Consider the following 22,460-nt stretch of genomic DNA (forward strand, 5'->3'; position numbering starts at 1 on the left):
GCAAAGGGCAAAGATTGTTGACCCGACATTTTTCAAGGGGAAATTTTGCAGTTTCAAAAGCGACGAATTGAAGAAGGGAAAAAAAGGAAAGAGGCCTTGTTTAATTAATATACCCTCATTTCATCTGCATTGAATCTGTTTTACTCTTGTGTTGTCCTGTGGTGTTGTGCCCGGGGCTAATTGGTGGATGACTCAATTGCTACCGCGCATTTCCCCCCGCTCTTTTCTCACCCCTCCACCCTTCAGACCTTTCAGACCTTTCAACAAATTTAGGACTTTCACCTGCTCGACTGCGCTCCAGAAGAAAGCCACCCGGAATCCCAAGATGGCCACCGTCACCACCAAGACCGGTCAGGCGGTCGACCGTCTGACTCTCGACTCAATGCTTCGTCGTCGCATGTTTTATACCCCCTCCTTCGAGATTTATGGTGGCGTGTCTGGTCTCTATGACTATGGCCCTCCTGGTACCGCATTGATCGCCAACATGACCGACCTGTGGCGCAAGCACTTTGTGTTGGAAGAAGATATGCTCGAGGTCGATTGTACCATGCTCACCCCGCACGAGATTCTCAAGACTAGTGGACATGTGGACAAGTTCGCCGACTGGATGTGCAAGGACCCCAAGACGGGCGAGATCTTCCGGGCCGATCATTTGGTTGAGGAAGTTCTGGAGAACCGGTTGAAGGGTGACAAGGAGGCGCGCGGCCAGAAGGTCGAGGTTGACGCCGAGAAGGAGGCCAAGAAGAAGAAGAAGTCCAAGGAGGCCAAGGTCGTCAAGCTGGATGATGCTGTTGTCAAGGAGTACGAAGAGACTCTGGCTCAGATTGACAACTTCGATGGTCCTGATCTGGAGAGAATCATCAAGAAGTATGATATTCGCAACCCCGTCACCGACGGTGAGGTTCTGCCCCCCGTTGCCTTCAACCTCATGTTCCAGACCTCTATCGGTCCCAGCAGCAACATGCCTGGTTATCTTCGTCCCGAGACTGCTCAGGGTCAGTTCCTGAACTTCCAGAAGCTACTCGAATACAACCAACAGTCGATGCCCTTCGCTTCTGCCTCCATTGGCAAGTCTTTCCGTAACGAGATTTCCCCTCGTGCTGGTCTGCTACGTGTGCGTGAGTTCCTCATGGCTGAGATTGAGCACTTCGTCGACCCCGAAGGTGGCAAGAAGCACCCTCGCTTCCAAGAGGTTAAGGATATCGAAATGTCTCTGCTGGACCGCAATGTGCAGTTGTCCGGTAGCACCAAGACCACAAAGATGACCATTGGTCATGCCGTCGAGACTGGTCTCGTCGATAACGAGACCTTGGGTTACTTCCTGGCCCGTATCCAGCTTTTCCTGACTAAGATTGGTGTGGACTTCAACAAGCTGCGTTTCCGTCAGCACATGGCCAACGAGATGGCCCACTACGCCGCTGACTGCTGGGATGCCGAGCTCGAGACCAGCTACGGCTGGATTGAATGTGTCGGCTGTGCTGACCGTAGTGCCTATGATTTGACTGTGCACAAGAACAAGACCGGTGCCCCGCTCGTTGTGCGCGAGACCCGCCCCGAGCCTCTTCGCATTGAGGAGTGGCAGATTGACCTTGAGAAGAAGAAGTTCGGTCCCCGCTTCAAGAAGGACAGCAAGACTGTCGAAAATGCCGTCGAGGCTCTGTCTCAGGAACTCCGTGAGAAGCTGTCTCTGGACCTGGAGCAGCAGGGTAAGATCGAGATCGATGTCGAGGGCGTTGGCTCCGGCAAGGTCGAGCTCGACAAGGATCTGATCAAGATTGAGAAGCGTACCCGCGTTGAGAATGTCCGCGAGTACACTCCCAACGTTATCGAGCCCTCCTTCGGTATCGGCCGTATCATGTACAGCATGATCGAACACGTCTACTGGTCGCGTGCCGGTGATGAGAACCGCGGTGTAAGTCAAACCTAACCTTATTTAATGAGGTTGCTGTGTAATTCTAACTTCGTTTATTAGGTCCTTTCTTTCCCTCCTACTATCGCCCCCACCAAGGTGCTTCTGGTCCCTCTGTCGACCAACACTGCTTTCAAGCCTCTGACCCAGAGCTTGACCACCAAGCTGCGTCGTCTCGGTGTCTCTACTCGTGTAGATGACTCTTCCGCCAGTATTGGTAAGCGCTACGCTCGTAACGATGAGCTGGGTACCCCCTTCGGTATCACTGTGGACTTCCAGTCCGTCAAGGACAACACCATCACTCTGCGTGACCGTGATACCACCAAGCAGGTCCGTGCTAGTGAGGACGAGATCCTCCAGGCCGTCAAGTCTCTCACTGATGGTGATGAGACCTGGGCTGATATCCTTAAGAGACTGCCTGAGTTCACTGGCCAGGATATCGAGTAAAGATACACAAATATTGTGGCATATCTTCCACAATTACCAAAAAATTATACACCTTTTCTTCATTGTTCAATCATCATTATACCAGTAGCAGTCATCTCATTATTGCCCTGATAAACAACTCGTATCATTACCATTATCATACAATTACTATAATCAATTGTATACTTTTAAGTTCGAACATACCCGCGGCTGAAATCGCCCGATCCGGTCACGCCAAGAATCCGGGGCAACCTTCGACCTCCAACTGTCCTCTTCATCTTCCCTCCTCGACAAGAGCCACATCCACGATGGCGCCCACAATTTACGCCGCGAAGCTCACCCTCTCGTGTCCGTTATTTGCCGCTGATTTCGATCCCCGCGACAATGGCCGTTTGTTTGTTGGCGGCGGAGGCGGCGAAGGCCGCAGCGGAGTCGGGAATAAGATCGTAAGTGGCGCGTTCTCGCTGATACCCAAGCTTTGATATTTGCTGTCCTAACTTATTTAAAATTATCAAGTCCTTGATTGACACGTCCCGTCGAGATGAAATTACCGAGGCTGTCGAGTTGAACCTCTCGCGCGACGAGGACTCGGTGACGTCGTTAGCTGTTGCACCTCAGGTCGATGATGAAAGTCATTCCCTTATTGCTTTGGCTGGAATCAATAGTTCTCTTTCAGAACAAAAGAAGAATAATAATGAACATATGCGCGCATTTCGATTTCAGGCGCCGAGGAAGGCACAGGCAGTCCAGACTGAATCTAGTACCGGCGAGGAAACAACCGAGGCTCAGAAGGAGAAGAAGACAGAGACGGAGGTGATTCCAGGCTCATCGGAAGCTGTATCTCGTGCATCTATCTTTCGCACTAAAGGCTCTGGCTCGGATGATACTTATCAGCGCATTTTAAGACTATCGCCATGGAAGAAGCGGGCCGATGACGAGAACGCAGACCAAAAGAGTAAGGATACTCGCATCGGAGCAATTGCAACTGGCATGGCCTCGTCTGGAGAGATTGTATTCTTCCGTGCAACTGGATCTCCCAGCGAATCTGACGTTATTGGCCGTATTCGTCTCGGCTCCAACGAGGAAGCAGAGGATATTGACTTTGCGGACCTCGAGCTGGATCAGGAACAGAAGAATGCTCAAGGGAAATACCGCGTGGCTTATACGAATGGTGTGGATGTCATGGTTGGAGAAATATCATCCTCCACCCGTTCCAATGCTGCCCCCGACCTTCGCAATATCTATACAATCCCTCTTCCCAGCAGCGGAGCCAAAGCTGGACGCCCCAAGATCCGCGCATTACGCTTCGTTTCAACCAATGCAATCCTACTCCTACAGAATGCACCAGATCGTGGAGGCAGTGAACTTGTTCTCATCAGTGCACCGACAGACAAAAGTCACACTTCCACCATCCTCCGCCGACGCAAACTACCCCGAAGTGTGAAGATCGGTCTCGGCCTCGACATCTGCCCACTCGGTTCGAACGTACTAGGCCAACAACAAACTATCATCGCAGTCAGTGGAAGTGACAACTCAATCAATATCTGGACGCTAGAATCCAGTCCAAAGAAAGGCTGGAGCCGATTTCGACCATTCACAACCCTGACAGACGTCCACCCATTCTCAATGACAAAACTTGTCTTCTCAACCTTCACCCCACCAGCACACCCCGTCACGCCAGAAGTCCTTCCCCAACGAGTAAAACTCGCCTCAATAAGCATGGGAAACACAGTCGTCGTCCACACAATTCCCTTATCTCCATTTCCCCCATCATCCAGAACACCTCGCTACGTCCTCGTCGCCCCAGGTCCCGCCGAAATCTGGGAACTCATCTACTTCACGACAATGTGTCTCCTCTCATTCCTAACAATCCTAACAGCCCTCTACGCCTTCGCCGAAATCCGCGGCGGTGTTCCCCCATTCTTAGGCTCAAAGTCTTGGCTCCCTATATCCTGGCGCGACACAGTCTCCCTAGATTACGTCGTCCCACCACCAGAACACCGCTCATTCCTGGATACATTCTTCCTCTCCCATTCTAATACCCCGATATCGAATTCTCGGATATCTTCCATCCCAGAGAAAAGCGAAATCACCTTCGACAACGAATTATCCAGTTTAAAAGAAATCCTCGATAAAGTCCACTCATCCGGAGCCGCACCCGCTGATATCGAGACCGTAGGTCCACACGATATCTCAATCATAGTCCGATGTACCGAACACAATGATGCAGAAACAAGCGTACTGATTGAAACCGCTTCGTCTACACATGCGGAGAAAGTTTCTGAAATGGAGAAATTACGTGCTTGGAAGGAATTAAGGGATGAAGATCGGGATCTTTGGAAGAGAAGACTTACTGATGCAGGGAGGTGGACTGTTGAACAGGGAGAAGGTGTTTTAAAGGGTGTTTTGTTTGGGGAGATTTGTGGAGGTGTTAATCGGGTTGTGAGGGAGGGATTGGATTGATTTATTTCTGTTATGTTCTTATGTTGGATGTACTTGAATTGTATGGTGTATATTGGTTGGTTATGTATGTAGTTAAGATAAAATATGATGGAATGAGTTTGAAATGAATGGTATTTCAAGATTTGAGAGTAACCTTACTCTCAGCAATAATCTGAAGCTATTCAAGTTGTAGATTAGGGCTACTTACTAGCAATAGTGCTACATATAAGACTCAGGTCTCTGTGACCACAATACCACCTGGGATGCAATATAAAAACTACTCCAAATTACTGACAATGGACGATTAATTCAACTAGACCAAACTAAGAAATGGAAAAAGTCCTCAATTCAACTAACACGCTTTTAGTGCAGAACACATGGTCAGATCGTCAAGGTCATGTAAAGCAAAAGCAAAAAGCTAAAAAGCAATATGTAGGTCTTTGTGCAGTACGAATGATCCAGTTAAGTCAGGCCAGGCCAGGCCAGTCCACGAAACGTAGTAAGTAGCGCTGAACTTAACATAAGACCAAATTATCAAAAGACCCTCCCGAGATAAATGGGGGAATTGTAAAAAAAAAAAAAAATAACTCAAAAAGTGGGCGTAAGGGAAAAAAGGGGAAGGGAAAAAAAGGGTGCATGAGATAACGCCGGATTACCCAGGCCCTTTCCAGCTGTATGTGCGAGAATACATAAAGGGGGCAATTTTTTCAATAAGGAGAGGGAGTGAGGGTAAGTAGGTAGTTTATGGTCATGGTCATGATCCTGGTTAGGATAGTCTCATGATCCGTAACCCGTATGCAAGATTGATTCGATTTGGGATTCGTGAAAGCGCGGAAAGCAAGAGATGTCTACCGGAGGCGCGTTAAATGGGATCCATAATGTGTAGATGCGTGTACCAGACGTTCAGCTCCAATTGAACGGATTAGTAGGGGGGCAAGGCTATGTTCGACGGATGGAAAATGGAAGTTGGTAGTCGTTGGAGAAAAAAATTGGAAGTTCGCGTCGTCAAGAACTAGGCTGACTCAGTTGGATCAGTCGCATGGTAATTACTGGCCGTTGGCCTTCTTCCATCGGAGAAGTTCAGCCAGACTAGCTAAACTGCAGCCAGTTTGCAAGAATTCGTGGGCCAAGAGTTCGTCAGCGGTGGCACGGCTGCGGACGTCGACACAGAGACAGACGCTAAGGAAAGCCTTCAACTCCTTGCTAAGCTTCTCGGGTTTCTTGAGGCGGGGAGTTCCGTTTGTCGCGATTAGGTAGAGAGCTTTCAGAGGCTCTTCGTTCAGGTATGGAGGCTCGGATTCAATCATCTCAATAGCCATGATACCCAGCGACCAGCAGTCCACCTTGGGACCATACTCCTTTTGCTTGACCACCTCAGGTGCCATCCAGTAGGGAGTTCCGACCATTGTAGCACGCTTGCTCTTGGACTCAGTGAGCTTGGCACAGAAACCGAAATCGGCTGCAATTGGTTAGTAGGGTTATTATGAGGTTAAGAATTGATAATACATACTAATCTTAACATGGCCAACCCGATCGAGCAGCACGTTGTCACTCTTGATATCACGGTGGATGATGTTTTGGCTGTGCAGGTGGGCCAGCCCCTTGCAAGTCTAGATATAGTTGGTTAGCTATGGGTCTATGGCATAAGAGATTCCGTCTGATCAACACTCACCTCGGCACAAATAGTAGCGATTTGGTTCTCCGCAATTACTTGGTTGTTGTCAATGACATCTGTCAATGCCCCACCCTCCATGAATTCCATCACCACCCAAAGCTCATTGCTCTGTTCTTGCAGGAACGAGTCAAGGAAGTTGACAATGTTCGCATGTTGGCTATCCTTCATGACAATAATTTCATTCACGATCAGCTCCTTACGGGGCTGGCTACGCAGATCCATCTGCTTGATGGCCACCTGGCAGCGTGGGCCATACTGTCGGTACAGCTCACGAGCCACAGGCGATGGGGCATGCTCCTTCACCCGCGCCACATAAACCGATCCAGAAGCACCTTGACCGATCTTACGCTGCTTGCTGTAAGAGTCGTTGGGATTATCCTTAGAAACAACAGAGCGTAATCGATCCATCACTTCGTTCTCAGTCATTGCTGACATGCGCACCTCCTTCTGCCGCGGCTCGGGCTTCTTAGTGAGTGCAGCCTCTGCCTGGCGGACTCCATCCGGAACGGCTTGCTTATTAGCAGTCTGCTTGTTCGCAATGTTGAGCGGCTTCACAGCTTGGACCGGAGCAGGAAGACGAGTCGGAGGCGGGCCTTGGGCCTGCTGTCCCTTGGGAGCGCCATTCTGGGGACGGTTTGCGGCCTGAGACCGAAGATCATTGGCAGGATAGCGATTAGGAGAGCCTTGGTCCTCGGCACGAGAGCCACCTGGTGTACGGGGCGGACCTTGGCCATAGGGGCTTTGCGATGGAGGGGCAGGAGCAGGGCGTTGTGCGGTGAGTTGGCGAGGATCTTGTCCTGGGGCACGAGCACCAGAGCCAGGGGCTTGAGGCGCAGGACGACTGGGTTGATAACGGCTGTTCATAGGCGAAGCCTCTCCACCATAGCCTCCAAGTTCTTGCTTAGCCATCGGGGTTCGTGACTGAGGGATAGAAGCATTGTATGCTTCATCTTCCTTGCGACGCTGTTCTTCTTCCACACGACGACGCTCCTGATCAGCCATCTCCTTCATGCGCTCCAATTGTTGCTGTTGCTCCATAGCACGGTCCGGTTGACCACCTTGTGATTGTCCGGGCGACGAAGTGTTTGAGCGCATAGAGCCTTCCATGGAGTTCTTGGATTGCCCGCTGTCGAGGCGTTGCATGGGCCCAGGTGGCGGAGGTCGAGGAGGAGCAATAGAACTGCCCACGTTGTTGCTGCCGAGGGGTTTGGGCTGTGAGCCAGATGGGCCATTCATACCGCCATAATATTGCGGATTCTGCTCGCGCATCTTGATATCAGAGTAAAATTCCAGAACTTCGATAACCGCCTGGGGATTCTTCTTGTAATCCTCCTTAGTGATAGCGGAGGCCGTCAGAAGCTTCTCCCACTCCGGAGGTAAGCCTACGAAGGCGCCAGTTTGCGGATCGAAGCCGACATGAACGCGATGACTGAAATTAGTTGGGTTACTCACACCACCCATTCCAGGGCAGCGCTCGTAAATCTTGTCAATCCACTCGTAAATCTCGTCGTCGGATCTCACTTCACAGGTGATCGTCTTGGTAGCCACATCCCGGGTGATCATAGCAGTCTTTGAGTTCGCATCCTTAGGGTTGGCCAAACGAGTGATTTCAAAGGCCATCTTCGTATCCTCCGAACGAGAAACAGCGGTCACGGTGGTCAGCGGGAAGCTGAGGACAATCTTGCCAGATTCATTTTTCATAAATTCTATCCGAGATTCGCGCAGAATCAAGTAGCGCTGATTCCAAGTAGCCAAAAACTTATCTTCCTTGCATCGCACGAATCCTTCTTTCACGATTGCGACCCCACCCTGGCCACCGGTCTGGCTCCGTGTCAGAGATGGAGTGCTGGTATTAGGGAAGAGCGAGAGATTGGCGGCACTGGGCGTACTAGGCGAGTTCAAAGACATTTGGCCGAACGAGGTGGCCACATTGTTGTTGTTATTGTTGGTGGGGAGAGTCAACTTTGGACGATCAGTTGGGGGGCGGGGAGCCGGCCCCGGGTTCATGAACTGATCCGCCGAGTACATGGGACTGCAATGAAATGAGTATAAACATCAAGTAGGGGGGTTGGCATTATAATCGGAGGATTTTCATTTAGACTCACTTTCCATAGGAGGCCATTTTGCGATGAAAGAGTCGCAAAGACAAGAAGCGAAAGGGAGCGCCGAGAACCTCCTGAGGCCCCTCGAGGCAAGACTAAACAGGGTCAATTTTCGGATCAGGGGACAATGCGAAGGGGAGGGGGGTGGGTGGAGGGGCGAAGAGAGGGGGGGGCTTGATTGGGATCAAAAAGAAATGGACATTCATTAACATACCTAGGGGTATCGTAGAGCGGACCTCGCACTGCGAGGATAGCTCAAAGAAAAACAACGCGACAAGGTAATGGGGAAGAGAGGAGAGATGGGAGAGAAAGAAGAAGTGAAGGTTGAAGATTGAGTGGAGGGGAGAAATGAGGGAAGCAATCAGGGGTTGATCACCTGCCAAGGAGACACTCACCAAGGATCGCGCCAGGAACAAATCCGCAATCTACCAAAAACAAGTGGATACAATTGATACTGTACAATTAAACTTGATTGGGTATTTATTATTATGTTGTTACATTTATTTGGTAGATGGTTCGTTATATGTACATGTTGAGTATTATACATCGCAGTAGCAGGATAGCTTTGAAGCTGCCTAGAGTATAGCACAGATATCCCGTTGAATAAGCAATATCGTCCCAGGGGTAATGACAATGGGCAATCATCATCATTAACTCTGCAAAAAGATCACTCTCCAAAAGGATAGTTAAACTTCAGTAATCCATTTAACCCTCCAACCCATCCCTCGTGCGCTTCTCCCCCCATACTTCTCCGCATTACACTTGGCACGCCGCCTTGCCATTCATTCTTGCCATGCCGCATCTCCTCATTCCACACGCGTACCTCCATACCGACTGCCATCCCTTGTCCGAGATTAACCCCGTCAAGACTGACCTCCAATTCACGTCCGCGGTTCTTTTCGGACAAACGGAGCGTGATGGGTGTACTAAGCGGTAAAACCAGGGGCCGAAAGCTCAGACTCCGCGCACAGATCGGAGTTAGGAGAATCGATGGTACCAATGGATGTACAATACTGCCCCCGCTGCTTAAACTGTATGCTGTACTGCCTGTAGGTGTTGAAATAATTATTCCATCCACCACGGCTTCAGTCAAGAATCGTCCACCGACAAAGATATCCACAACGGCCAAATGGGGTTCTTTACCACGGTGAATGAGGAGCTCATTCATCACGTAGACCCCTTGTCCTTGGTCGGATTTACCTCGAATAGGGGTAGTCTCTTCACCATCACCGGTGAAAAGTCCAACTTTGAGTCGATTGCGCATCAAGATTGGCGCACCACGTGTACACCCCATAGATTTGCCTCGAACGGACGACCAGCCGGTTGGTCCCATTTCGGCTTCAGATTTGCCTTCTATAGCTGTAGCTGTGGACTGAGTGTCTTCAAGGAGAGGGGTACGGTCTCCAGCGCCAGCTCCTGACATGTACACCTCTCGAAAAGCTCGTTTGAATTCGGAGAATTTCCATTCACTGAGAAAGCCCAGGGTACCCATGCTAAATGACAACACCGGTGGTACATTAGAGCACGTTGCAAAGAGCGACGCTGCATGTAGGATAGTACCATCTCCGCCGAGCGTGACCGTGAGGTCTACCTTATCATGATATGCAGTCGGTTTCTCATCGAGTGAGGCAGAATATACGGGATATGAGAGGGTCGAATGGACTTCAGTGGCTGTTCTCGATTCTAGGACGACAGAGATGGAGGGATATGTGGATGTGATATGACTGAAAGGGCAGTGATTTAGCTTTTTGAATACTTGTAGCAAGGGACTCAGCCCGGCTCTGCTTACTTTGCAAACTCGACCAGCGAGTCAGTTACTGCTGGAGCGCAGTCCTTGCGCACCAAAAGAATATTTCGAGGCGGTGCTGGCCATTGAAGAGAAAGCAGTTCACCCTGAGATTCTAGCCGAGTCAGCTAGACAGCACACCCATTTACCCACAGTGTATAAACAAACCTTGATATTTAGGAAGTACGCGCTGTGATAAGGCAGAAATGTCGCGGATCTCGTGATGGACTGCAGAGGAGGAAAAGCCTCGCCTTAGGAATAAGCTGGGGATGCGACGGAGGGACAGCATGGCGAGAGGAAATGACCGGGGGTCATGTGTTGATTTCAGCTATAACATCCATCCGCTGCAGCCAAAGAGTAACTGAAGCTCTGAACTATTGAAAGGGTATGGAAAAGTGTAGAAGAGAGTGTATGTGAATGAGGGAAAGAATGGAAAGAAGGTGAAGCTGGAGGGAAAAGCCCCACCGATCGACTCTGACGTTGTTGCGTCCACGCGACTCTTTTACTTCTCTTTTAACTTTCCCCCTTCTCTTTCCCCCTCTTCCTTCGTCTATTTCTGCTTATATGTTTCCTTCTTCCTCTACCTATTGTTCTATTCTACACGAAATACCCAATAAGGGGCAAGAGAGACTGAAGCTGTGAAGCTCCTCTCCTAGAAAGAGCTCCTCTCCAGCCGAGGCGCACCGTCGATCTCCATCCGCCGTCTCCCGCAGCTGAACCGCACATTATATTCCAGCAATAAACCAGTTACAACTCTCTGATCTTTGCCCACACTTGATCTCAGTGCTTTGAGCCAACTACGCCACAGCTTCAAATAGCTGAAAAGTACTCCAAATCAACCCCGGGGTAATCCAAGATGGATTCCACCGAGGTTCGCCAACGCAAGCCCACCGCCACATCCCCCACAGAAGAAGACATCTTTGAACTTCAAAAATACTCAAGTAAACCACCGACCGATCCTCGCTTGAAACATGGCATTTCAATGCAGATCGTCCGCTCAGTGCTTTTGGCCGCCTGGTTTGAGTGCTGCATCTGCGCTATCTTCACAACCCAGCTTATCGGTTCCCCGCTATACATCATCAACAAGGATTGGTACTATCTCTATATTGCATACACAAAACAATGCTTTGGACTGGCAATCACCGCTCTGACACAATGGGCTGCTCCAACGCTTTTCCGCGTTAGTGGAGATGCAAGTGTTCGCGGTCAATTCCATCTATCGGATGATGGTCTGTTACGCACAGAATTCCCCGAACGATTGGTCCTCATCGCCAATCACCAGGTCTACACCGATTGGATCTATCTTTGGTGGTTCGCCTATACAAATTCAATGCATGGACGTATCTATATCATTCTGAAGGAATCACTCAAATGGATTCCCATTGTGGGTCAGGGTATGATGTTCTACGGATTTATCTTCATGGCTCGGAAATGGGTCTCCGATAAACCAAGATTAGAGTATCGACTGCGGAAACTAAAGACGCAGCATTCGGGCTCCCATTCAGGTCAGCCGAAGTATGACCCTATGTGGTTGCTCATTTTCCCTGAAGGGACCAATCTGTCGAACAATACCAAGCGGAAAAGTGACGAGTTCGGAGCGAAGCAGGGATATGCTTCATTTAAGCATCAGATCCTTCCTCGTTCGACGGGGCTGTTCTTTTGTCTGCAACAGCTGCGCGGAACGGTAGATTGGGTGTATGACAGCACTATTGCTTACGAAGGACCTCCGTACGTTTCTATCTTGCACATGGAAAGCCTTCATATAACTAACTCTTTTGTCTAGGAATGGTAGCTATCCTGATAAATATTTTACCCTCCGCTCTACATATCTTCAAGGAAGACCACCAACTTCCGTCAACGTACATTGGAGGAGGTTCGCCGTGGCCGACATCCCCCTTGATGACCAACAAGAATTCGACGCCTGGCTACGAGCCCGATGGGCTGAGAAAGACGAGTTAATGAGCCACTATTTCGAAACTGGTCGATTTCCCTCTGAGCTGGCCGGCACTATTAAAGCTAAGAATCCCAGCAAGGAGCAGAAAGTGGCTTTGGAAGCTGGATTTGTTGAGTCTCATGTTCGATTGCACCATTGGGTTGAACTCGGATTGATCTTTATTATTCTCTTGACGACGGCGTTCTTAAGTTGGGTTGCTTTTGGACGGAAATAGGCATTGCTTGCTAGCACTATGAAGTGTGATTCACTTGGGATGAGATATGATGACAAGACCTAGAACTTCTATCATTAGATGAGTATACATGCAGTTAGTATTTGTATAAAGATTTCGAGCTCAGTATACTCAGAATGTTGATATCACATGTAACGTTCCACCTAATCCCAGCGTAGCCTTTGAATGATGTTATTCTCATGTTCGTCAAGCATATCAATCATATTCTATATCGGATAAATCATATATTAATGAATGATATCAATGTCGATATCATGTTTACAATATATACTTGATGTGGCGCTGTGGCTGACCGCCGACTACACCGCCACACTCCAATTCTCAAGCGAACACGACTTGCCGTTCTTCCTCAACTTGCGCGCGTCTGCAGTCGAAGGGGTTTCCACCAACGGTTCTAGCGCAAGGTGCTAGCTTACTGGATTCTGATAGACACTCGTACTTTATCATGAGTTGAACCCGTTATAACGATTCCTTATCAAGTCGCATTCGACCTCACTTCACCTTGACTCCTCTCGCGCCATCGCAGCCGCAAGCGCAGGCGCAGCAATGGCATCACTCGAGAATGGCCAAGCCAATGGCTTAAACGGCGATTCTCTACCTCCGGCAAACTCTCTACCTAATCTACGCTTCTCTGATATTCCAGATGCCATCGATATCCCTGCCTCCAGTTTTGACAGCGAAGTCGAAGTCAGCCTTCTCGATCTCCCGGAAGACCCAACCGAGCTCTGTACCCTCTTAGAAAATGAACGGGCTGCTAAGAACTTTTGGGTTATCATTGCATTGGCCTATGCCAAGCGCAAACAGATTGACCATGCTATCGATATCCTCAACAAGGGTCTGGCCTCCGTTGCCCATGGAGCCACCAAAGAGAAGCTTGGTTTGCTGGGTTGGGTCTGCTGGTTATTGATGTTGAAGAGTCGTCAAGCTCCTCGTGTTGCACCGGAAGGCGAGCTTTACTCAGAAGCTAAAACAAAGGATCACTACCTGCAGCTGGCAACCTCAACTTTGAACGAGGCTTCGCGTCTCAACCCGGCATACCCGCCTCTTTTTCTTGCCCGTGGTGTCTTGTGTCTTCTCCGTGCTTCCTTGTACCCGCCGCGAGCGGTTCGACCAGGTGCCATTGACACGTCAGAGAGAGTGGAAACCTTGCGGCAAGCATTGAAATGTTTCGACGAATCCTCCAAGGCCTTTGGTGGTCGAAACATCATGGCCATCTTGGGACGTGCTCGCGCACTCTATATGCTTGGAAGATATGCGGAGGCCCTAGAGGCCTATCAAAAGGTACTTATGAAAGTACCTAACTTGACTGATCCCGATCCTCGTATCGGTTTGGGGTGCTGTCTCTGGCAACTTGGCTTCAAGGACCAGGCGAAGGTAGCATGGGAGAGATCACTAGCTTTGGTAAGCAGAGCATTTTTAGCTCATCTACTAGAATTACGCATACTGACCTGCTTGATATATAGAACCCCGAATCCAAGGTGGCAAACATCCTCCTCGCCGTATATTATCTCTATGACAGCTCCCGACGATCGACTACAGACCCGATGTTCGGCTCCTTGTACAAAATGGCCATGACCCAATACACACAAAAAGCGTTCAAGTTGGACAAGGAATACCCAATGACCTGCGCTCTGTTCGGCAGCTATTTCCTCCTCCGCAAGCAATACCCGACCGTTGAGACACTCTCCCGAAAAGCGATCGAGAATACAGATGTGATGCCCATTGCTAGTGATGGCTGGTATCTACTTGGTAGAAAGGCTCACTATGAAGGCGACGGTGCTCGTGCCATCGAATTCTACAATCGATCCGACCAGGCTCGTGGCGGTGGTGAAAAGGGATTCCTCCCGGCCAAGTTTGGAGCCGTGCAAATGGCAGTCTCCAACAAGGACTTTGATGGTGCGAAGTTTCGCTTAGAAAAGATTGTCCAACAGGCGAAGAATCCAGAGGCAATGATTTTGCTTGCTGCATTGCATGCTGAAGATGTCTTCGCTACACAAAAGGCTGGTATCAAAGAGGACAAGTCGAATGAAACGAAACGAGCTATCCATCTGCTTGAGTCTGTGCGCTCAATGTGGAAGGATGAGAAACAAAAGCTGAACCCCGACGAGTCTGTATTGGTCTATCTTGCCCGTCTCTACGAGAATACTTCCCCGGAAAAGAGCATGCAGTGCTTGACCCAACTCGAGGAGCTCCAAATTGCTGGAATCCCGGAAAGTGCTCGTCCCGACATTGACGACCCAGAGGATTTGAAGACCGCTCTCCGTGAGAGTCTCCCCCCTCAGCTTCTCAACAATATGGGATGCTTCCTCTATCAGAATGAGAAAATTGCTTTGGCGCGTGGCATGTTCCAATCCGCGCTCAATGCCTGCGTGCATTCCCAAGAGAGAGAGGATGGAACTGATGGGGACGCGCTTGTCACGACTATTAGCTACAATCTTGGTCGCACGTACGAAGCGGCAGACATGTGGGATGAAGCCAAGAAGGTTTATGAGGGACTTCTCGAGAGACACAGCGATTATACTGAAGCCAGTGCCCGCCTGACTTATATTGCTCTGCGCCAAAGTCCAACCGACGAAGGCCCCAAGAAGATGGCCAAGCTTTATGAAGTCGATTCGTCAAATCTCGAGGTTCGATCACTGTTCGGTTGGTATCTCAGCAAGTCTAAAAAGCGAGTTTCCAACCTTGCCGAGGATTCTGAACAGCGACACTACAAGCATACACTGCAATATTACGACAAGCATGACCGCTATGCTCTGACGGGAATGGGCAACGTTCACCTTCTCTCGGCTCGTGATATGCGCCGTGACAACGAACAAGATAAGGAGAAGCGTCGCAAGGTCTACCAGCGTGCAGTGGAATTCTTCGACAAGGCCTTACAGCTAGATCCCAAAAATGCTTATGCTGCTCAGGGTATTGCTATCGCACTTGTCGACGACAAGAAAAACCACAGCTCTGCTGTGCAGATTTTCTCAAAGATTCGAGACACACTCAAGGATCCTAGCGTCTACCTCAACTTGGGACATGTCTATGCCGAGCTTCGCCAATATTCCCGATCAATCGAGCACTATGAAGCAGCGCTGGCTAAGGACCGCGCGCGTGATGTGCAAATCCTGGCCTGTCTAGGTCGAGTCTGGTTGTTGAAGGGCAAACAAGAGATGAATCTGGTCGCCATGAAAACTGCCCTTGACTACGCACTTCGAGCAAGAGATGTCTCGCCAGATCAGCTCCACCTCCAGTTCAACGTTGCCTTTGTGCAAAACCAAATCGCCTCCTTGGCATACGGTCTCCAAGCCACACAGAAGACTCTTCAAGATGTGCAAGAAGCTGCCGAAGGTCTCAAAGAAGCTATCGAGACTTTCGAGAAGATCTCAAAGGAGAAGAACCCTCCATACCCCAGCCAAGCTCTCGAACAACGTGCGAACATGGGTCGAACAATCAGCAAACAATTAGACCGCGCCATGCAAAGCCAAAAAGAATACGAAGAAAAGAACGCCGCAAAACTCCAACAAGCCCGCGAAGCCCGTGAAGCCGCTATTCAAAAGCGCGAAGAAGAACTACGCAAAGCGCAAGAAGTCGAGATCGAGCGTAAGAGGAAAATCGCCGAAGAGCGCGCGCAAATGGTTGAAGAGACTCAACGCAGTGCAGCTCAACGCGCTGAAGCTGATCGTGCACGTGAAGAAGCTGAAATGACGGATGATTCTCAAGGCGAACGAGTCAAGCGCAAGAAGAAGCCTACATCCAAACGTAAGAAGAAGGATGCTGATGACTTCATTGCCGATGATGAGGAGGGTGTTGGTGAAGGTGAACGGAGTGGTGGTGAGGGAGAGAGTGAGGGTGAAACCGCACCTAAGAAACGTCGTCGTTTGGAACGTCGTTCTGGTGGAAAGGTTTCTTCTGCAAAGGCTTCTAGCAAGTACAAGTCTGATGAACGTGTTGTTGATACGGATGATGAGGATGAAGGCGAGGGTGAGGGTGAGACTGCTCCGACTACTGAGGATAAAGACGATCTTTTCGACGAAGACCAGGATGAGGATCAAATACAGGAAGTTGCTCCTCGTCGACGGGGTAAAGCGCGTCATATCGCAGATGATGATGATGACGAGGATGAAGAGGGAGAAGCAGAGGCTCAGGCCGAAGCCCCGGCTAAAAACGATGACGATGACCTCTTCGGGGATGAGAAGGAGGATACAGAAATGCAGGATTGATTAGTTTCCACATGATGATGTGGAAATTTGTCTGGCATATCATCTTTTTTCTTTATAGTTCGGCGTCTGGGAACAGGCTTAGAAACTCTGCTTAGCAGATTGGTTGAGATTCTTTTCTTTTTATCCATTTCACCTATTTCAACTGTGTAATTAGCCTTTTATTGTCATCGAGTTGGCTTGTTTATTTTGATGTAAAAAGATTCTGTTCAACTTGAGAGTTTCCATGTCCTTGAATATGCTGGCAGAAATCCTAGTCCTCCTTCAGTGTACTACACTAGTATTAGAAATATACTTCCATGGCCTTCCAAAGTGTATAGTTACTTAAATACAAGTTGACCTGGGACTCTATTCTTTCCACAAGGGTTCTTATTTGTCTGCACTATTAAGCTTCTAGTATCAATACAAGACAAATTAGCAAGCATTTGAGAATGATGAGGTCAAATGTAGATGTGTAGTTCGCTGGAATTGGCAAAGTATGACCCGGAATGGTCCACGATTTAAGTCTCAAAACAATCATCCAAGTGCTATCCATAGGATGCAGATTAGCTTTACTACACGTAACAGCTGAAGCAATAAGTTAATTAAAATTGGCTATGGTTTCATGTTCATTTTACTAGCAAAAGCAAGAGCCATACACAATTGATGGGTATTCAGAAATTCGACGCTGCGAGTAGAGGACCGCTGGGTTCTCTATTGGATAATCACTCATTATCGCGCTATATCATTTGTCTCACTAGGAGCTGAGATTGTCATTCTTTTAATGGCCTTTGATCCATTCATGCAACAAGTCTTAACATACCCTCTTGGCTTGACTGTCGATCCAACATCCAATGCTCAGACCAACATGAGCTTTCAATGATGACATGGCATTTTGTTTTGTACCTATCCATGCAATGCTACAAGTTAGTACAGCAATACCGAATACTATGCATCTTAAGATTTACGAAATGAAACGGGTTTTAATATATGAGCAACAATTTATGTCTGAAAATCCTTTCAAGCTCGTGTATCGAGTTCTATTCGACCTATCAACTAGGTTGGATCGTTTAAGAAAAAATTCGATACTGTACTATGCCCATCACACGATACTTGCATATCTTGTAAAATAACACGCGACAAGAGATATTAATACTATGAATCAAGATCACGATCGAGATTCCGGGCCAGATTAGGGCTAATATGACCGAGCACAATAAGTAGCGAGATTTTCGTACTTTGTAATTATCTATCCCCCCATGCGGGCTAGATAATATTTTGCTCCGACACTACTCTACCCTAGTCAGCACTAGCCCATCAAGTATCCAATTTAATCCAAAGAGAATCAATCTAGAACATACACCATGCACCTTATTAATTAATTTCCCTGCACTTCGCCTCAATCCAAAGAAGAATTAATTCTCCGATCCCCTCCCCGGCCCTTTTCTCTTATAGGCTAACCCCCCCCCTGTCTACACCCCGACCCCTTGATCGGAGTAAGATTTAAATTAAAGCTGACTGGATACGATAAGATGGTATTATACTCGACTTTAAAGCGATGTCTTATATTCAGTAGTTGGTCTAGAGCTATAATAGAGTTACTCCGTGCATGTGTACTTTCGTACAATACAACGATACAGTACACCTACTGCAATCATTCACTGCATATTCTCCGCTCGTGCATGCAGGGCTTGATGTACGATGCAAGGTAAGCTCGGGTCGGATCGTGCATTGTTTTAGGGCGTTCATTGTCTCAGGGCGATCTGAAATGTGGCGGTACACTTTTATTAACTAGGATGCTGTACTAGTCTTGGTAGTCATACGTGCAACATCACATGTATGAAGATATATTTCTATTAATTATAGTATGGTGTGTACTCAAAGAAAATGGAAAGAAGCTCATCAGGGTGATAGACTCTCGAAAAAAATCAAAATAAGGAGCCAAGATCAGAGTTAGATATGTCAAGATACTACTTGCGGCTCAAATAAAGTCGTATGGTTAGCTCAGATAGGCTGCCAATAGTAGATGGTATATAGTTCTAGTTTGGACGCAGGAAATTGTAAAAAGCATAGTGAAAGCGCGGGTCTTGTATCAATTTGTGAGTATGCGAGTTGGAAATAGTTAGCAATTTGGGCGACAGACTTATTGCAGATTCGATAATTGTTTCATTCTGACGACCTATATGCTTGACATGTCTTTCGTTACTATACTTTCTCCTCCTTTTTGCTGCATGGAAAATAGGGAAATACAAAGAATGAAGTTTACCCTGATATTTACAGACCGTAAACCATAGCTTGACACATAAATTTTTGGCACTTACTTCTTCCGATGCATGTTCCATCAAAGAATGTGATGCAGATGTTTCCCGCGACTAACCATAACTACAACCATAACCATAGCACTACGCAAGGAAAGTCAGGCAAAGGCACAAGAACCTTGCAGAAAATCTTTCGAAATTTTTGAATTAGCCAACAATTCACAAGCCCCTGATCAACGGAGAAGGGAAATCGTATTCTCCCATACAATCCCACGCTGGGACAATCAAGTCGCCGCACACGGAAATCATCCAAAGATCGACGCCAATCTATATCTCTATGGGAAGCAACCAAAAAAACACCCCATAAGAAGCCCCGATGACATACTATGGCATAATACCTAGATCACTCATCAAAGGCCAATAATAAAGGTCTAGCAAAGGGAGAAAAGAAGCCTCGTTACCATTTATTCTATCCGAAATCGGCAAAGGATCTGCATCAAACCAGCTTCGCCCGCCCAAGGAACGCTCAAGAAAGAGAATACCACCCCATCTCCAGTCCAACTCAATAATATATCTTCTCTCTACCTAGTGGGTCTTTTGGAAAATTCTGCAAAGTGTGATCACTGCTTTGGCGTTCACGGATGATGTCGATCTGCTTGGAAAGTTTATACAATTTAAGGTTGTCGGACGTTAAGCTTGGCAGACTCGGCGCGCTGGAAATTGGATATCAGATAGAGTTAATGTTCTATTTTGACCTCTGATAATCCTGGAACTGTATTTCGTGCTTACTTTATTTACAAGTAACTCGGTCTCTTTTATATAAATCTGTATGATTCTCATCAACGCGCCCAAGAACATCCTAAACTTGAACCCGGTTCCTTGTCGATCGGGACAGATTCGGCAACGTCTCATCGGCGAAAAACCACCAGCAGCAGGAGAAAAAAAAGGTATCATGATATCATTGGACCACGTCAGGGTACAGCTTTGGCCTATCTCCATAGTCATTGGTTCTCAACAATCCCACTATTCTTATGACACCTTGCACTCCCCATGGTCCCGGGCCAGGGTAGCTCTCCACATTAACTAGCTATAGCTCTACAGTGAGGCTCATTAATTGGATATCAGCTGCGGCTCAACCTCTATCATGTCATTAATGTGGAGCGAAGCGCCCTCCAATATTTTCCATACGCAGTAAATTCAGGTTCTCTGAGACTGAGTTAAGCTTAGAGCTTAGGTCTGCGGAGATACATCACCTTGTTGTTCAACCAATGGGGATCCCAAAGCACGTCAATGTCTGGAGTGTGGTAGGATTCAAATCAAATGGAATGAGATAGGGCGGAAAGAAATGGCCTTCTCCATCTACCAATCAATGGAACGGTTCTGTTCGTCTGGTACTTAGTGGCATACATGACCTGATTCTGAATCTTCTGTTCTTTCTTCTTTCTCGCCCTCTTTCCATACCCTCTTCCACTTCTACGGTAAGTTAAAGAAGTACCTGCCACAAAGATCCAGGCTAATGTATACCAGTGCGGGCTTTTGTGAATCCAAGTCTTCACAATGCGTTACGCGTACACATTTTCTGCGCTCTTCGCGGCGGTAGCCGTTGCCACTCCGGTAATCAACACCCACTCTGAATCCGGTGCTATTGGAGACATCGGTGTCGGTGCTGTTGCTGCTAGTGATGGCAATGCGATCGGCGATCAAAATGCTAAGCGTGATACCGATAGTCTGATTGGCAATGACAATGGATACAACGACTATAACGATGACCACCTGCTTGATATCGGCAGTATTGGTGCTCTAAAGCGCTCTGAGGACAGTCTGATCGGCAATGACAATGGATACAACGATGGCGACCTTCTTGATGTTGGCCCACTTGTTGATCTTAAGCGCTCCGAGGAGGGCATTATTGAAGATGCTGGCATTGCTGCAGTTGCTGCAGGAAATGGCGATGTCACTGGTGTCAAGAAAGCTAAACGCGAGGAGGACCTTCTCAATCCTGACCTCGTCGGCTTTGCCAATATCCTGAAGCGCGAGCAGGATGATATTATTGGAGAAGTTGGCACGGCTGCAGTTGCTGCTGGAAATGGCGATGCTACTGGTGTTGAAAATGCCAAGCGTGATGATATCCCTGATGACGCTCAAGACGCCGAGTCTGATGCTGAGTCCGCTGCCGCTGCTCAAGTTTCTGATGCTGGTCAAAATGTTCTGTCCTCGACTGCTGATGCTACCGAGACTGCCCAGCCTCAGGGTGAGAAGACCGAGGGCACCCAAAAGGCTGCGGATACCGACAAGAAGCAAAAGAACCTGATTCGTGACGTTGGTCTTGGTCTTGAGGCTCTGAGCAATGGCAAGCTGGCCAGCACTAGCCAAAAGCGCTCAGAGGGCCTCAGCATTGATCAGAACAACGTCGTCACTGGTGCTGGAGTCGCCGATGATGTAGATCTCAGTACACCTATTATTGGTCTTGCCAATCCTTAAAAGTTAATATTTCGGAGGGAGTTTTTGGTGAGTGTATAGTTGGCTTTGAGCTTTCAAAATCTGTTTTCATCAGAATGATTTTTGGGAGGTATTGTTGATTCGCTATTCTTAATCTTATATGTCCTATGTCCGGCGTTAAGGTCAATTACTACTTAATGTCATACTAATCATAATGGATTGAATTATTTTTCATTATCTGAGTATAGCCCAGGATTCAGTAGAGCAACATGACTCATTTGATCCAAACAGTTTGTACAAATACATAGAAGCTTCCCACTCTGATGAATCAGTAGAAAGGCTAGTCCATACCAATATTGATATCATATACAGTCTGCAAGAAGTACAAGATCAAACCTTGGAATCTTCCAGAGTGTTCAAGGCCCCGATTATGGCTCAAATAAAGATGACAGAATCTTTCAAACAGTGAATGGAAATCTGATTGCATTAGAGGTAAATTTCTAGTCATATCTCATGCTTATTAGGCTAGCTGCCAGCGCAATTCCTGCTGTTACTAAAGTAGCAAAGGTCTTTAGGTGAAGACTTCCCTCTCTAGTTCTATTTAATCGATAGATAACAATATATACTATAGTTGCGAGGTGATATACGGCGTATTGTGGATTGTCATTCGAGTTGTAGCCTGATAAAAGAAGAGAGGATATATTATAGGTGAATGCAGCCCACGCCGCCAAAAGGCGATGACAACAAAAGGACAACGTTGACTCGTAGGACTAGGTACCCAGACGAATCAATTCAATTGAAAAGTATGCATGATTGATTTTAACTGACGAATCTATTGATCAATAGCTCAATTAAACGCGGTCCATTGAGTAAATATTTATTGTTTGGATAGATGCACTACAATGTCGCGAGTTAGGGTAGGCAGAATTTGAAATGAATAGAATTCGGTCATTTATTCACCACTATACATAAACTACACTATATATTGATTATAATCTTCATGGAAATCGAGTCTAAGGCTCTCAAAGAAGAAAGTTCCCATCCAAAAAAGCTCCA

The 22,460-nt window shown here is 47.8% G+C and overlaps 6 protein-coding genes across 6 annotated transcripts; 4 read left to right on the forward strand and 2 right to left on the reverse strand.

The window, feature by feature from the left end:
* Positions 1 to 187: 187 nt before the first annotated feature.
* On the forward strand, positions 188 to 4,798 carry N7469_009647 (uncharacterized protein; the record flags this gene model as incomplete). The annotated part of the gene is made up of 4 exons (XM_056648552.1): positions 188 to 1,912; positions 1,973 to 2,352; positions 2,631 to 2,766; positions 2,852 to 4,798. 4 exons carry the CDS (start codon positions 188 to 190, stop codon positions 4,796 to 4,798), a joined length of 4,188 nt encoding a protein of 1,395 aa, XP_056495683.1.
* Positions 4,799 to 5,823: 1,025 nt separating this feature from the next.
* Positions 5,824 to 8,574, reverse strand: N7469_009648 (serine/threonine protein kinase CLA4; the record flags this gene model as incomplete). Its single annotated transcript, XM_056648553.1, has 4 exons — positions 5,824 to 6,236; positions 6,288 to 6,387; positions 6,450 to 8,484; positions 8,558 to 8,574. 4 exons carry the CDS (start codon positions 8,572 to 8,574, stop codon positions 5,824 to 5,826), a joined length of 2,565 nt encoding a protein of 854 aa, XP_056495684.1.
* A 647-nt stretch (positions 8,575 to 9,221) lies between these two features.
* N7469_009649 (NADH kinase POS5) lies at positions 9,222 to 10,629 on the reverse strand (the record flags this gene model as incomplete). The annotated part of the gene is made up of 3 exons (XM_056648554.1): positions 9,222 to 10,278; positions 10,344 to 10,455; positions 10,509 to 10,629. 3 exons carry the CDS (start codon positions 10,627 to 10,629, stop codon positions 9,222 to 9,224), a joined length of 1,290 nt encoding a protein of 429 aa, XP_056495685.1.
* Positions 10,630 to 11,196: 567 nt separating this feature from the next.
* On the forward strand, positions 11,197 to 12,508 carry N7469_009650 (lysophospholipid acyltransferase family protein; the record flags this gene model as incomplete). The annotated part of the gene is made up of 2 exons (XM_056648555.1): positions 11,197 to 12,068; positions 12,124 to 12,508. 2 exons carry the CDS (start codon positions 11,197 to 11,199, stop codon positions 12,506 to 12,508), a joined length of 1,257 nt encoding a protein of 418 aa, XP_056495686.1.
* Positions 12,509 to 13,072: 564 nt separating this feature from the next.
* Positions 13,073 to 16,731, forward strand: N7469_009651 (putative RNA polymerase II transcription elongation factor (Ctr9); the record flags this gene model as incomplete). The annotated part of the gene is made up of 2 exons (XM_056648556.1): positions 13,073 to 13,927; positions 13,990 to 16,731. 2 exons carry the CDS (start codon positions 13,073 to 13,075, stop codon positions 16,729 to 16,731), a joined length of 3,597 nt encoding a protein of 1,198 aa, XP_056495687.1.
* A 3,791-nt stretch (positions 16,732 to 20,522) lies between these two features.
* On the forward strand, positions 20,523 to 21,446 carry N7469_009652 (uncharacterized protein; the record flags this gene model as incomplete). The annotated part of the gene is made up of 1 exon (XM_056648557.1): positions 20,523 to 21,446. The coding sequence occupies one exon, from the start codon at positions 20,523 to 20,525 to the stop codon at positions 21,444 to 21,446; it is 924 nt and encodes a 307-aa protein (XP_056495688.1).
* Between the last annotated feature and the right edge of the window lie 1,014 nt (positions 21,447 to 22,460).

Source organism: Penicillium citrinum (assembly GCF_028827155.1).
Source record: "Penicillium citrinum strain IBT 23319 chromosome Unknown utg000009l:1.0-4274883.0:1.0-4276374.0, whole genome shotgun sequence".
Lineage (NCBI taxonomy): Eukaryota > Fungi > Ascomycota > Eurotiomycetes > Eurotiales > Aspergillaceae > Penicillium > Penicillium citrinum.